At 45.2% G+C, this 11,971-nt stretch overlaps 2 protein-coding genes across 2 annotated transcripts in view; both read left to right on the forward strand.

The window, feature by feature from the left end:
* The window catches only part of LOC147024889 (hepatic and glial cell adhesion molecule-like), a 61,757-nt gene extending 59,729 nt beyond the window's left edge, over window positions 1-2,028 (forward strand). Inside the window, exon 6 of the mRNA XM_085887053.1 lies at window positions 1,795-2,028. Coding sequence (XP_085743179.1) covers window positions 1,795-2,028 — 234 coding nt within the window. The remainder of the gene's footprint in view (window positions 1-1,794) is intronic.
* A 1,243-nt stretch (window positions 2,029-3,271) lies between these two features.
* LOC147024890 (uncharacterized) lies at window positions 3,272-11,200 on the forward strand. Its single transcript, XM_085885255.1, has 4 exons — window positions 3,272-3,440; window positions 3,576-4,008; window positions 8,792-8,879; window positions 9,714-11,200. Exons 2-4 carry the CDS (start codon window positions 3,588-3,590, stop codon window positions 10,966-10,968), a joined length of 1,764 nt encoding a protein of 587 aa, XP_085741381.1. The 5' UTR covers window positions 3,272-3,440; window positions 3,576-3,587; the 3' UTR covers window positions 10,969-11,200.
* The last annotated feature ends 771 nt before the right edge of the window (window positions 11,201-11,971 follow it).

The following is an 11,971-nucleotide window of genomic DNA, read 5'->3' on the forward strand; positions in this document are numbered from 1 at the left end:
CTGCGGCATGGTTACCATGACGACCCGTGCGCTCTCAAAAAAAGGCGGGTGTCGAAGCTCATGAAAGATCGCCGCTGAGGAAAAATGAGGGCGGGCTTCAGAGCTCGTGAAAGAAATGTGTGTAAACGTGTCTGTCATCAAGAAAAAAAGCTTCCCATAAGAGAGGGGATCTATCCTTTACCCTTCTCAATGCATCACATATAAGATCCCATTAGACATGGGGATGGGGCTAATCTGAACATGCGTTTAAGGAAATAACTGTCTGAGGACCTGGATGTGTGGATGCATTCATCAGACCGGATTCTGAAATCCGTAACAATATATATATATATATATATATATATATATATATATATATATATATATATATATATATATATATATATATATATATATATATATATATATATATATATATATATATATATATATATATATATATATATACATTTTCGGCTAATGGAAGAGCGAATTGACAAAGATGGTATAAAAGCAATGTACAGATAATGGAGCCAGAGTCTGATGCAACAGGCAAGAGAATATATAAACAAAAATTTGTAATCCAATATGGTCTAATGGTTAAGATTCCTTATTTTCATCCAGGTGGTCTGGGTTAGATTCCTGCCATGGGAAGTTTTTATTTATTTATTTAATATCAGACTCGGTGGTGTTATCGTTAGAACATCTACTTTGAGTCTGGGATGTCAGTGGTTTGAAACCGACCCTCAGCCGAGTCATAAAAAAAGACTTAAATAGAAGTACATAGAGCTTCCTTGCTTGATGCTCAACATTTAAAAGATGAAACAACACTACGTTGGCCTCTCATGGGCTGAATGGCCTCCTGTGTTTTTTATTTGTATTCTTTTTTCCTTGAAGGGGAACTCATGTAATGGTGAAAGAGGGTTGTGTTCGGTTTGGTATAGTTAATGTGGGTAAAAACGATTGTGAAATGGGAATGACAAGAGGTGGTGGTGTACCACCTGCTTGAAGCCCTGGAGAGAAGAGTGACATGTAACATCACTGGAAGGTGGTTCCATAGATTGGAGAAGCGAGAAATAAAAGGGTTGATGTTTGCAGTCAGCCTGAATTTTGGAAGTTTAACTAAAAGAGGGTTTACCAGGGGAGGCATACATCAATCAACGTCTTGTTGAGTCCATCCGGTGATAAAACATCGTTTAAATTCCAACACTAGCCTTGACAAATACGAAATACAGTATTCATATTACTGCTTGGTTTGATGTTGATATTGTCACGTCGAAGGTTCGCAAACACGATGTGACACACACACCGGGATATATGATTCCTCGGACGGCCAAAAGGATTCCAACTAACTGTTAGATTGTCACAAGTTATCGTTCCACAAGCTCACCCAATAGAAAGCCAAATTTGGTGGTAGCACGTACAGGAGGCAGAAAGTGGGGAAACGTTCCTTGTCATTGGAATGGGTTTTATTGCCAAAAATAATGCGGGGAAGAGTGGTGTAGGAGACACTGAGGCGAAATGGAACAAACGAGGTGGTCAACAGGCACAATTTTGAATGTGGGGACTCAAATGTATATACGATAGAGAAATAAATAATCCTAACCCCGTAGGTGCCACAGAATCCAGACTTTTACTCGGTACAAAGGAAAACTATATCGGTACTTTAATAGACACAAAGCATAGAATGTGCGGGACGGGACAATGGTGGTATGGCCAAAAGCAGAAAGAGGAACAGGCAGGATGCAGGGAGGATGGTGCAGAGCGACACACTAACAGGCCCAAGCTTGTCTCCGCTTCTCTGGATGAGTGAAGTTTGCGGGGAAGAACAAGAGCAGAGAGAGCTCGATGCCTTCGCTTGAAGGTCTGACTCCAACCCCTCCTGGAACTCTCAGTAGTTTTCCACCGAAACTCTGCCTGGGACCACCCACGGCTGGTCCGTATTGTCCGTTGCATGGGATTCGCCTTACCAGCCATGCTGCTGAACTCATTGCCATGGCCCGTAGACGCCGGTCGAATGGATCATGTGTGACGTTCCAAGAAGCATGATGTGCTTCCTCATGCTTTACAAAGTCCTCACCTGGCCCCACCCATGTTCCTTTTTTACACATATAATCTTATCCCAAGTGCCGAGTTGCACCGTCAAATTTCATACGCTTCCTCATCAGCGTCACATTGAACAAGACGGCTTACTTTGACATTCTCCATGTTTACAAGAGCAAATCTAATCACACAGACCATACTACACTTACACAAGCTGGGTATGGATCCACCCCCTCCCCCAAACCACCTTCCACATAATATTTTACACCTCTTTAAAGTCCTGTGGATCTGAAGTTCAGAGAATATTCAACAATTTCTACACATGTATAAGTAGCTGAAGGCAGTGCATCTTAGCAAACTGTCCCATTGATTTCACTATACTGTATTCATGAAGAAATGCAAACAAGAAAGTGACGTCCCCAATCTGTCTCTCTGTCTCTCTGTCTCTATCTCTGTCTCTGTCTCTCTCTGTCTCTCTCTGTGGCTTTGTTCCTTATGCATGGCCACATCTTTTAAGTTACAATCTTCAAACTCACGGTACAAATACAACTTTGTGTGGAGGGTAACATAAGCTATCTGTCCGCGGCCGCATGCGGTGGTTTAGGGGGGAGGGAGGGGGCGTAAGGTCTCTGTGTAAATGTGTACCATGTAGCATCACGTGGTGGTGGCAGATGGCATTACAATTCCTTTTTTACACGGGCAATGCTGAGGTTAAAGCAATCTTCGCACGGGTACATTTGTCCCCCTTACAACCTCCCCCCCTCCCCCCAACCAAAACGGAGGGGCCTGTCAAAGCCTGTCACCAGGTATGAGATATTTCTAGCAGGAAGGGACATCAGGATGAATGGGGTCTGGGGAGGGGGTGGGGGTGAGCGCGATGTGAGGATGGGGATGGGGAGGGGTTTAAGCACTCTATGCATGGTTAAATTTGTCTTCCTTTCCTTCTCGTCCAAAATGGAGGGGCCTGTAAAAGTGTGAAAATAACAACCAGAGGGATCCAGGTATTCTTCCATGTGTTATAAAATATCCTTTTGTTTTCACGTGTTTCACTTCATTTACATCCCAATTGAGCCTCACAGATAGATATGCAATGTGTTTGTGAATTACAACATGTTGTCTTTTGATTAAACCCGTAAGCGAAGTGATTGTCGTTGTTGTGATTTCCCCCCTCTCCCCTAACCTCTTTGTTTGGTAGTTGTCAGTTGGTTTGATTAAATATACAACATGTTCTTCATTATGTTTGGCCATGTCTTTAAAGCTACAATCTCTGAACTCAGGGGATAGATACAACCTTGAAGGAATAACACGGGCTATGTGGCTGCGGACTCGGAGGCTGTTTTAAGTCGGCAAAGTGATGCCAAAGTGACATACGGGACAACTTATTGGTCTGTCGGTGAAGCGGCGTGTAGGCTCCACTGGTATGCAATAACGCCAATGATTTATGTAAATGCCTCTCATGAATTCACTATTTTATAAGTAATTAAATGGGTTTTGCAGTTGAAGAATGATACATCATATTGATGGCTGGGTTTTTTTTTTCCTTTGCCTCACAGGTATATTTGAAGATGAATCCAGCGATCAGTGATGAGTCGGATATTTGGGATTCCTCTGAAGGTGAAACTCCCTTGCAGGTTCCTTTATCCAAGGAACATTTACAACCATCACAGGTTATTTTATCAAAGGAACAGTTACAAGACAAGAGGACAGATCAAGCGAAAAATGGTGAAGTTGCAATTCGGGTGTTGAATTGTGGAGTTGTGTTTGAAGGCACTAAAAGTTTGGAAAAAGAAGAGGGTCATTTTGTGGGACGGAATGACGGAGGTGACGCTACGGGACGGAATGACGGAGGTGATCCTGTTGGAGGGAAGAAAGAAAACCATGCAGGAAATGCTCCAGCCCAACGAGTTGGAGAGTTCGACACGCTGAGAATTTCTGAAAACAAAAGCCAAAGCTGCCCTTTGAACGTGCGTCGTTCTCAGAACCTTGGTAATCTTACTGATTGTTTTTATTTTTGCTTTTATTTGGGTTATGCTTTTATTTTTGGGAGAAATCGAGGCAATGGTTTGTTGCCTATACACCTCCCAAATATAGACATGTCAGAAGAATGTGTCAGCTTTGTGTTGGCTTATTGGTGGGGGTCCTGAGTTCAAGCCCCGTTGGCCTCTGAATTAAAATTCACCAGGAGGTTGACTCAGCCTGTCATCCTTCCGAGGTCGGCAAAATGAGCACCAGTGTACTGGTAAGGGGACACTGCATCAGGAGTCATAGCCACGTCCCAACCAATGATGCAACCAGCAGCCACAGGCTGCACTCGATGGAGAGAGAGAAGAATGTGTGGCCTTCTTGTAACAAGATCACCTGGAGGGCAGCTACTCTGCTGATAGTAATACTCATAAAAATCTTAATGATAATGGAGGCTAGAACACTGAGAGCTTTGGGGCATCCACGACAAGTCGAGAAACATTTTGATGTGAGAACCAATCCTGGAAAGATTGTCGCTGCATTGCCAGGTAGTCTACTGGAAGGGGCAAAAATTTGTAATTGGTTGAGATTCCTGGCGATAATTTGCCTGCTCTTTGTGAAGGACACCATGGATATCTTTAATGTCCTTCAACCAATACTGGCAGACAGGATGCCCAGTTTAACGCCTATCCAAGGGAAGGTGCACACATCGATGACTCGTCCTTTATGTGAAACAACGGGATGACAGTTTGTAACTGGGTCGAGATTTGAGCCCTGGCTCGAAAGCTCAGAGGCGAGTGAGCACACCTCGAGGTCATCCTGCCATCCCGATGTGTGTAGAACCGGGTCGCACTAAAAACAATGAAAGTTTTTTATGTCCAATCTAATCGAAGCAATATAATGATCTCCGTCGGTGTGCTTGTCCATCCGTTTGGGGAGGGGCTTCCACCATTCAGGGAGGGGCTTCAAAATCAAATATCTGCCATTTTTTTTGCTCTGTGGAGCCTTTTTTGTAAGGCTCGCACTTTCTTACACTCTCATGGCTATATCTTAACTCTCACAATCTGATTTCATTTTTTGTAGTCGTTAAGATGGTTGAAGTTTCAGTTGCAGCAAAAGATGAGAAATTCAGCCAAATAGTGGCGTTTTTACACAAAAATGCATTCTAATAGCCGTTTGGAATGTATATGGTCGGAGGGGGAGAGAGAGGAGAGAAGAGAGGGAAGGTGATTAGAGGAGCAAGGGTATGGGGAAAAGTGAGATAGGGAGACGATGGAGGGGAAGTAGAAGAGCAGGTTGGGCTTCCCTGCTCGGGAATTAGTTGACGCCATTTTGAGTGTATCTGGTCGGATGCAATGTGGGGGGGGAGACAGAGGAAGGGAGAAGAGGAGGGAGGGGAAGTAGAAGAGTGAGGGTAAGGGGAGTGGTGAGGAGGGAGGAGGAGTAGCTCAGTGCGAGGGTAGGGTTCTCTGCGAGGACAGAAAGTCCACTCTGAAAGTGTGGACAGATATGTAGTCTATATTTTTTTCATGTTCCTGGGGTAGATATTAAGAGTTCATTTCATGTGAGTGACGACTATTTTCCACCAAAATAATGAAGCAATACTTCGAAAAACTTTGTTTGTAATTAATTGAATATGTGGATTAACGAAGGAACCCAATATATATTAATGTTTGGTTTTAAGGAATTTTTAATTTTTGAAGTGAAGTGACGTGTATTTAATTTAAGTCAATCAAGGCAGGTTCTCCCCCTCCCAAGTCAATTAAGCCAAGGCAGAAGTAAGTTTAGCCTAAGCCACATTTGCTCTACGGCTAGGATATGGTGGCCGTACCCCCCCCCCCTGAATTGACAGAAACGTGCGGTGGCCGCAGAGTTTCTGAGGTGGCCTCAGGGTGGCCCTACGCTGTATGGCTATCTTTTACAGGCCGTAGGGGTCGCCGTGGAATTATAGCGCGGAGTTATAACTTTTTTCATTTCTACGTTGGCCATAGCAATTGGACAAGCCAAGCTGTGACGTAGATGTGTTCCACGTCGACCTTACAGTGGGCTTGCGTTATTCGTGCGGCTGCCGTAGGCTCTTGCCAATGAAAAATGAATTTTGCCAACCCCCAAAAAATTACAGCAGCCGCACTATTTCCACGGTCGCCGTAGGGTAGTCCTAAGGCGTCCCTGTGTTGAACGTATGGTGGCCTTGCGGTCTGTGTGACTACCTGCAGGCAACGCAGGGTCGTCGCACGGTTCTCCTACTTCTGCCGTGCGTCCTACGTACCGCCTCCGTGGCAGTCTGCGTCGACCGTGCGTCCACCGTGCACTACCGCGAGAGATCGGAGTATAGGTGTTTGCCTATACTCCGAACTGGTATATTCAGTTATATATATATATATATATATATATATATATATATATATATATATATATATATATATATATATATATATATATATATATAGTTTTAGTATATTCAGTTATATATATATATACTGGTATATTCCGAACTGGTATATATACCCACTCGTTACCGTCTGTCTGGCCGCACGTTCGCCTTAGGGCCCCCCTGCGGTCGCCTTGCGGGCACCTTGAGGCTACCTTGCATCTGCCTTGAAAATTCTATGGCCCCCGCAGGGACGCCCTAAGGTCACCGTGCGACATCAAATCAAATACCGTACGGCACCCCCACGTTTTCGGTCTCCACAATTTCTGAATATGCCGTGCGGCTCCCCGAAAAATAAAAACATATGTGACTGCTACATTGTGTGACCGTGGAAATACTGTGGTCACCCTATAATTGCTAGTGGCCGTAGATTTTGTGGACCCTACGGCCGCCGTGCCAAATGTGACTTAGGCCTTACTCCACACCCTCTCCCACCCGTTACCCACCTACCTCCCCCCTCTCCCTTGTGCACGATCCTCTCCCCTGCCCCCTCTCCCTTCCACCCTCCCGCTTCCCCCTACCCTCATCTCTCCCCAATTCTCTCCCCCTAACCCTTCCCTCCCCATCCTCTCGCTCCCCTCCCCTTCCTCTCGCTCCCCTTCCCCATCCGCTTGCTCCCCTCCCTCACCCCTCTCCCTCTCCTTCACCCTTCTTCCGACCCTCCCTCACCCCTCTCCCTCCCCTCCCTCACCCCTCTCCCTCCTCTCTCCACCCCTTCTCCCATCCCTCTTCTACCTCCCTCACTCTCTACTACCTCCCTCACCCCTCTCCAACCTTTGTTCTTCTGGGCTGACAGGATGGCCTAAAATATGCACACTCACCTCCAAGTTGTCTAGCCTGAGGTCGAATCCCGACCCAGCAAGGTTGTTTCATCAATGTGTGTGTGCCGTTCCTCCGATGGACGTTAAACGGCCGTCCCATCCACCGGCATTCGTTGGTGGACGTTACAGATCCCACCGTGTCCTTCATAAAGAGTAGGCGAGCTATCGCTGTCACCATGGCCAAATTCCAAATTCCTGCCCCAACTAGCAGAGGGCATTGCATCAGTGACACAGCCGTGCCCTCAGCCAGTGATGCAACTCAACAGCTTCACGCTACATATGAATCATGATGATTTTTTCCTCCAAGCTCCAGTTTTCCTTATTCGAGCCTCGAGCCTCTCATCTGGAGCTTTACCTTTTAGTAGTTGTGGGGCAGGTAGCACCTCCACAACTTCTTGCTCCAGTGCAGATCTCTGCCTCACTTCAAAACAATATTTTGTACCATTTTGAGGAGGTGCAGTCATTTTTCTCATAAATGCACATTCTGGCTGCATCGACACAGACACAGACACAGCTTTACCTGGGAGGGGTCTGTGTTTGTGATTTCCCCTCCCCCTCTTTCACTATCAACACCCAATATGTTTCTCTCCAATTTTGTGTTCCCACGAATTCCCCCCCCCCCCTGCTCCCTCGGCAATAATTTATTTCTCCCAGAGTAAGCTCACAGGCTATCCATCTATATCATGGCCAGAGCAGCCTTGTATTGTCCGGACTTACCTTGTACTTCCCTCCATGGCCCACAAAACCAGCAGTGTCCATCGTGAACATCTCGGCTTGAGAATCGTTCGGGTCCTCAGGTGGTCCACTGGAGTCAAGACCAGCTGCACAGTCCTGTGAGCCGTTTTCCTCAAAGCTGTGCATGCCCTGCAATTACCTACCTCTCCATGTCTCATGAGCCTTTTCTCCCCAGCTCTGCTGTTTTTCCCACCAGACAAACCTCCTCCCCCAATGAGCAGGCAGTCCGTTGGCGGTGCGATCAGCCGTTGGACACAGTCTCAATAAAGCGACCACCTGACATCTGCAAGCGCCTCACGGCAGCCGAAGAACCTCTCCACTTCTTCCTCATCATTTGCTTCGCTTTCGAACATTAAAATTATGCAGAGTGGTGGTCTTCTCTCTTCATGCAAAACAAGGGGCTGTGGGGTAGCAACATCAGCTAAGGTCGGGTGTCCAGCTGATGCCGTGCCCTCGATAATAGGTTATGGTAGGAATTTGGAATTTTTTTCATGGTGTCGGCGATAGCTTGCCTCATGAAGGACACCATGAGATCTTTATCATCCATCAACTCATGCCAGCAGAAGGAATGTCCAGTTTAGCGTCCATCCGAGGGACGGCACACACGTTGATGAATCGCCTATGCAGAGTGCTGATATATTTATACTTGTTTATATTAAGTGTTGATTGGTGTTTATTCAATGTGAAGCTCTAATTCTTCATTTCAATCCACAAGTTACCTCCCGGTAAATGGGAACAGCTACTTCATGTGCCGTTAGCGTTTGTTTGCCTCCCATTGAAAACATCTCGTTTTATTCCTTCACTTCTCTGTATTCTGTAGGCGCAGCACTGCAAGCGAGAGAAGCAGAGAAGCTTCACATTGAAAGCACAGATTTTGTCTTTGGACAAACCCCAATGGCAGTTTGCAGGTTGGATTACTTGAACGTTCAATGAAATGATCTTCTGTGCGTGCGTCCATCCATCCGTCTGTTATTAGTTTATTTTGTTGCCACGATAATTTCAACCCATAGGATAACATGATAACAAGATAATTTCAAAATTTAAATAATTAAAAAAGAGATTTCAAACAAAACTTGGCACAAGTATGGACAAACATTAACTGATTCGATTTTGGGTTCAAAAGGTAAAAGGTCACGTGTCCGTTTCCTGTAATTTTGCCCTCCATATAACTTGGTAGAAGCATGTGACGTCTCTCTTCTTTTTCTCTGTTTTCTTTTTCTCTCACACTTTGTCATGTGACCCTTAATTTTCCATGTGACCTTTAATTGACATCAACCGTAACAGTGCGTTGACTTCTAACGCAGGGGGTGGGGGGTGGGGATAGGGGGGGGTGGGAGAGGGAGGTTTTTCCATCCACGCATTTCTGTCAAATGATATTTTGTAGTTTTATTTACTTCCAACTGTTTTGTCAAATTCTTCTCAGACCTTAATTTTCATGGAGTATGAACTTTTCCCTCCAGATATCCACAACCTCCCCACTTAACACACCCTCCTTTTTATTTATCACTGTCTCCACTCAACCCCTCCCACATCTTCCATCCCTCCTTGTCTGTCCAAAACAGGCAGATGACCCAAAATGTGCGGAGTGTAGCTAACAACAATGTCAATGTTGTGCAGGACTGGAGTACTATGACAATATTGTGTCTCTTGAAGATGGAATTGGATTGCTATAAATTGTTTTATTCGAGAGATGTGAAATTTTCTCATATTTTGTTGATTTTTATTGTTTTGTTTTTTTTCAGATCCCATTTTGTGGCCTTGGCGCATCATAGTAAACTCTCTGAGCAAGCACTTGCTCACAAAATTCTAACAGCAAATGAAGAGCAACGGCTGCAGTTGTTGGAGTCGTTTTATTCCAGCCGATACACAGAGCTTCTTAGAACTCAGCGAAAGGTGTTATGCAAACCACGTGGGAAGATTACAACAACGCGGATGAGAATCATCGTCCGTGAAGCTGAGAAATCTTGCCATCCGTTTTCTAGCGATAGTGACAGCGAGAGCAGCGCATGTAAGGATCCAGTGCAGAGAGCTGAAAAGTCTGAAAAATCGATCAGGCAAAAGTCTTCTTCTCAGTTTGATCCAGGCAGAAAGAAAACAACGAACAAACCGCAAAGGGTTTCCTGGAAAACGAGGAAACATAGACGATTATTGGACACCGACGAGGGCAGCACCACATCTGATGACTTTGAGCCTGATGGCAAAAGGGTAGAAATGATGGAAAAGGTTGCAGAAACTCAGAAAGTGTGTGACAACGTAACAAGATCTTCCCTTCCTCTGTGTTTTGACATTGTACGGGCTCATGGCACAGAGGAGACTGCAAGATCAAATGCAGTAAGTGTGCCCACCGATCCATCCGTCAATAAAATGGCAGATGCCGCTAACCCAAAACCAGAGCCCAGCAATCCATCAAAAGATCTACATGCTGAACAACCTTCAGATTGCCAACCTGTACAAGGTGGTGAAGATGAACTTGCTGAACTCTTAGGAGACACATCAATCCTGAACTCTTTGTTCACGGCATCACAAAAGAGAAGGCCTTCCTCGGGGAATAGAATAAGAAATAACGACTATCGTCAAAGAATAACACGAGGAGATAAAGAGGACGAAACTGGAAATTCTCATGTACGAACTACTAATGCAGATACCGAATCCATTTGTGACATCAATCTTGGGGCTTTCTCTGTCATGGAAAATCGAGAGGGCTTCGATACGGGGAACAATTTGGAAAATGGTGCAGAAGTGACTCCGGGTGTAAACTGTGAACATCGTGACGATTCGAGCAGGGGAGGTTTTGCACCGAGGAGACAGAATGGGATGGACGACTTCATCGCACAGTTGCTGAACAACCCCAATCTGAGTTGTCCGAAGGATTCACAGAGACATAAGAAAACGGCACAAGTCCACCGTCCCAAGGTGTCCTCGCCGGACGACGGTTGGGATCCGAGAATGTGGCGAAAGAATGAGAGCTTTTTCCTTTGCAGGAGAGAGGAAAAATGATTTTACCTTTTAGTCAAGCTTGAGCCAGGTTTAAACCCGCTTGGACTTTAAGTGGTTAATGTGCTGCCATTATGTACTCTGTTGATAATGATCAGGATAGAATGTGGTAATCCTGTAAGTTTGTCGACACAATTATTTGATTTCCAATTACACACACACACACACACACACACACACACACACACACACACACACACACACACACACACACACACACACACACACACACACACACACACTATCTTAATTTCAAAATATATTTAAGGCACTGCTTCTATATACTAACACATCCCACAAAGATTCAAGTTTCGCAAGGTGAGTGGCAGAACAATTATTTTACAAATCGCCCAGCTCAGGAATTAGGTTAACGTCAAATGGTGGATTTGATTTTATTTCTGAGGAATGTGCCTGAAGCTATTAGTGTTTTTAAAAGGCAAAGTACCCTGTATGTGAATTGCCAATGCCATTCGCAAAGCCAAGAAACGCATGTTGAATTGCAGCGATTTTTTTTTTTATTTTTTTTATTTTTTATAAGCAAGGCTCGCTGGACCCGGCCTTGGCAGGCTAAAGCAGCTGCGCTCCGGAACGCTGGCGGTTTGCCTGTTTGAGCAAAGAGGATTTGGAAACAGGTGGCGAGGCGGATGCTACAGAATGAGAGTACAATTTAGTCCAATTCTCACAAGCTGTGCCAACTGTGGCGAGCTCTTTTATACATGGTCTGTTTTCAATCTGCACTTACACCTTCTTTGTTGCTGCATCCCTCCCCCCACACACCCCCATCCCCCATCCCCACTTCCCTCCCATTTTCTCCAACCTTCCACGACTTCCCCGCTTTTCCTTGGCAAACCATACCTCGTTCTAAGCTGCGAGGATTCTAGCTGCGTGGTGGGACGTTTTGATGAGACCAGGCAGCATGCAGGTGCAAGCGGTATGCGGGATATTTGAGTTTGGAAAACTGGATGGAGACTTAGTTTTTATGAAGTTTTGACTTTGCTATGTTTCA

This window comes from Eptatretus burgeri, chromosome 6, assembly GCF_056783735.1.
Source record: "Eptatretus burgeri isolate ZD-2024b chromosome 6, Ebu_testis_v1, whole genome shotgun sequence".
In the NCBI taxonomy this organism is placed as follows: domain Eukaryota; kingdom Metazoa; phylum Chordata; class Myxini; order Myxiniformes; family Myxinidae; genus Eptatretus; species Eptatretus burgeri.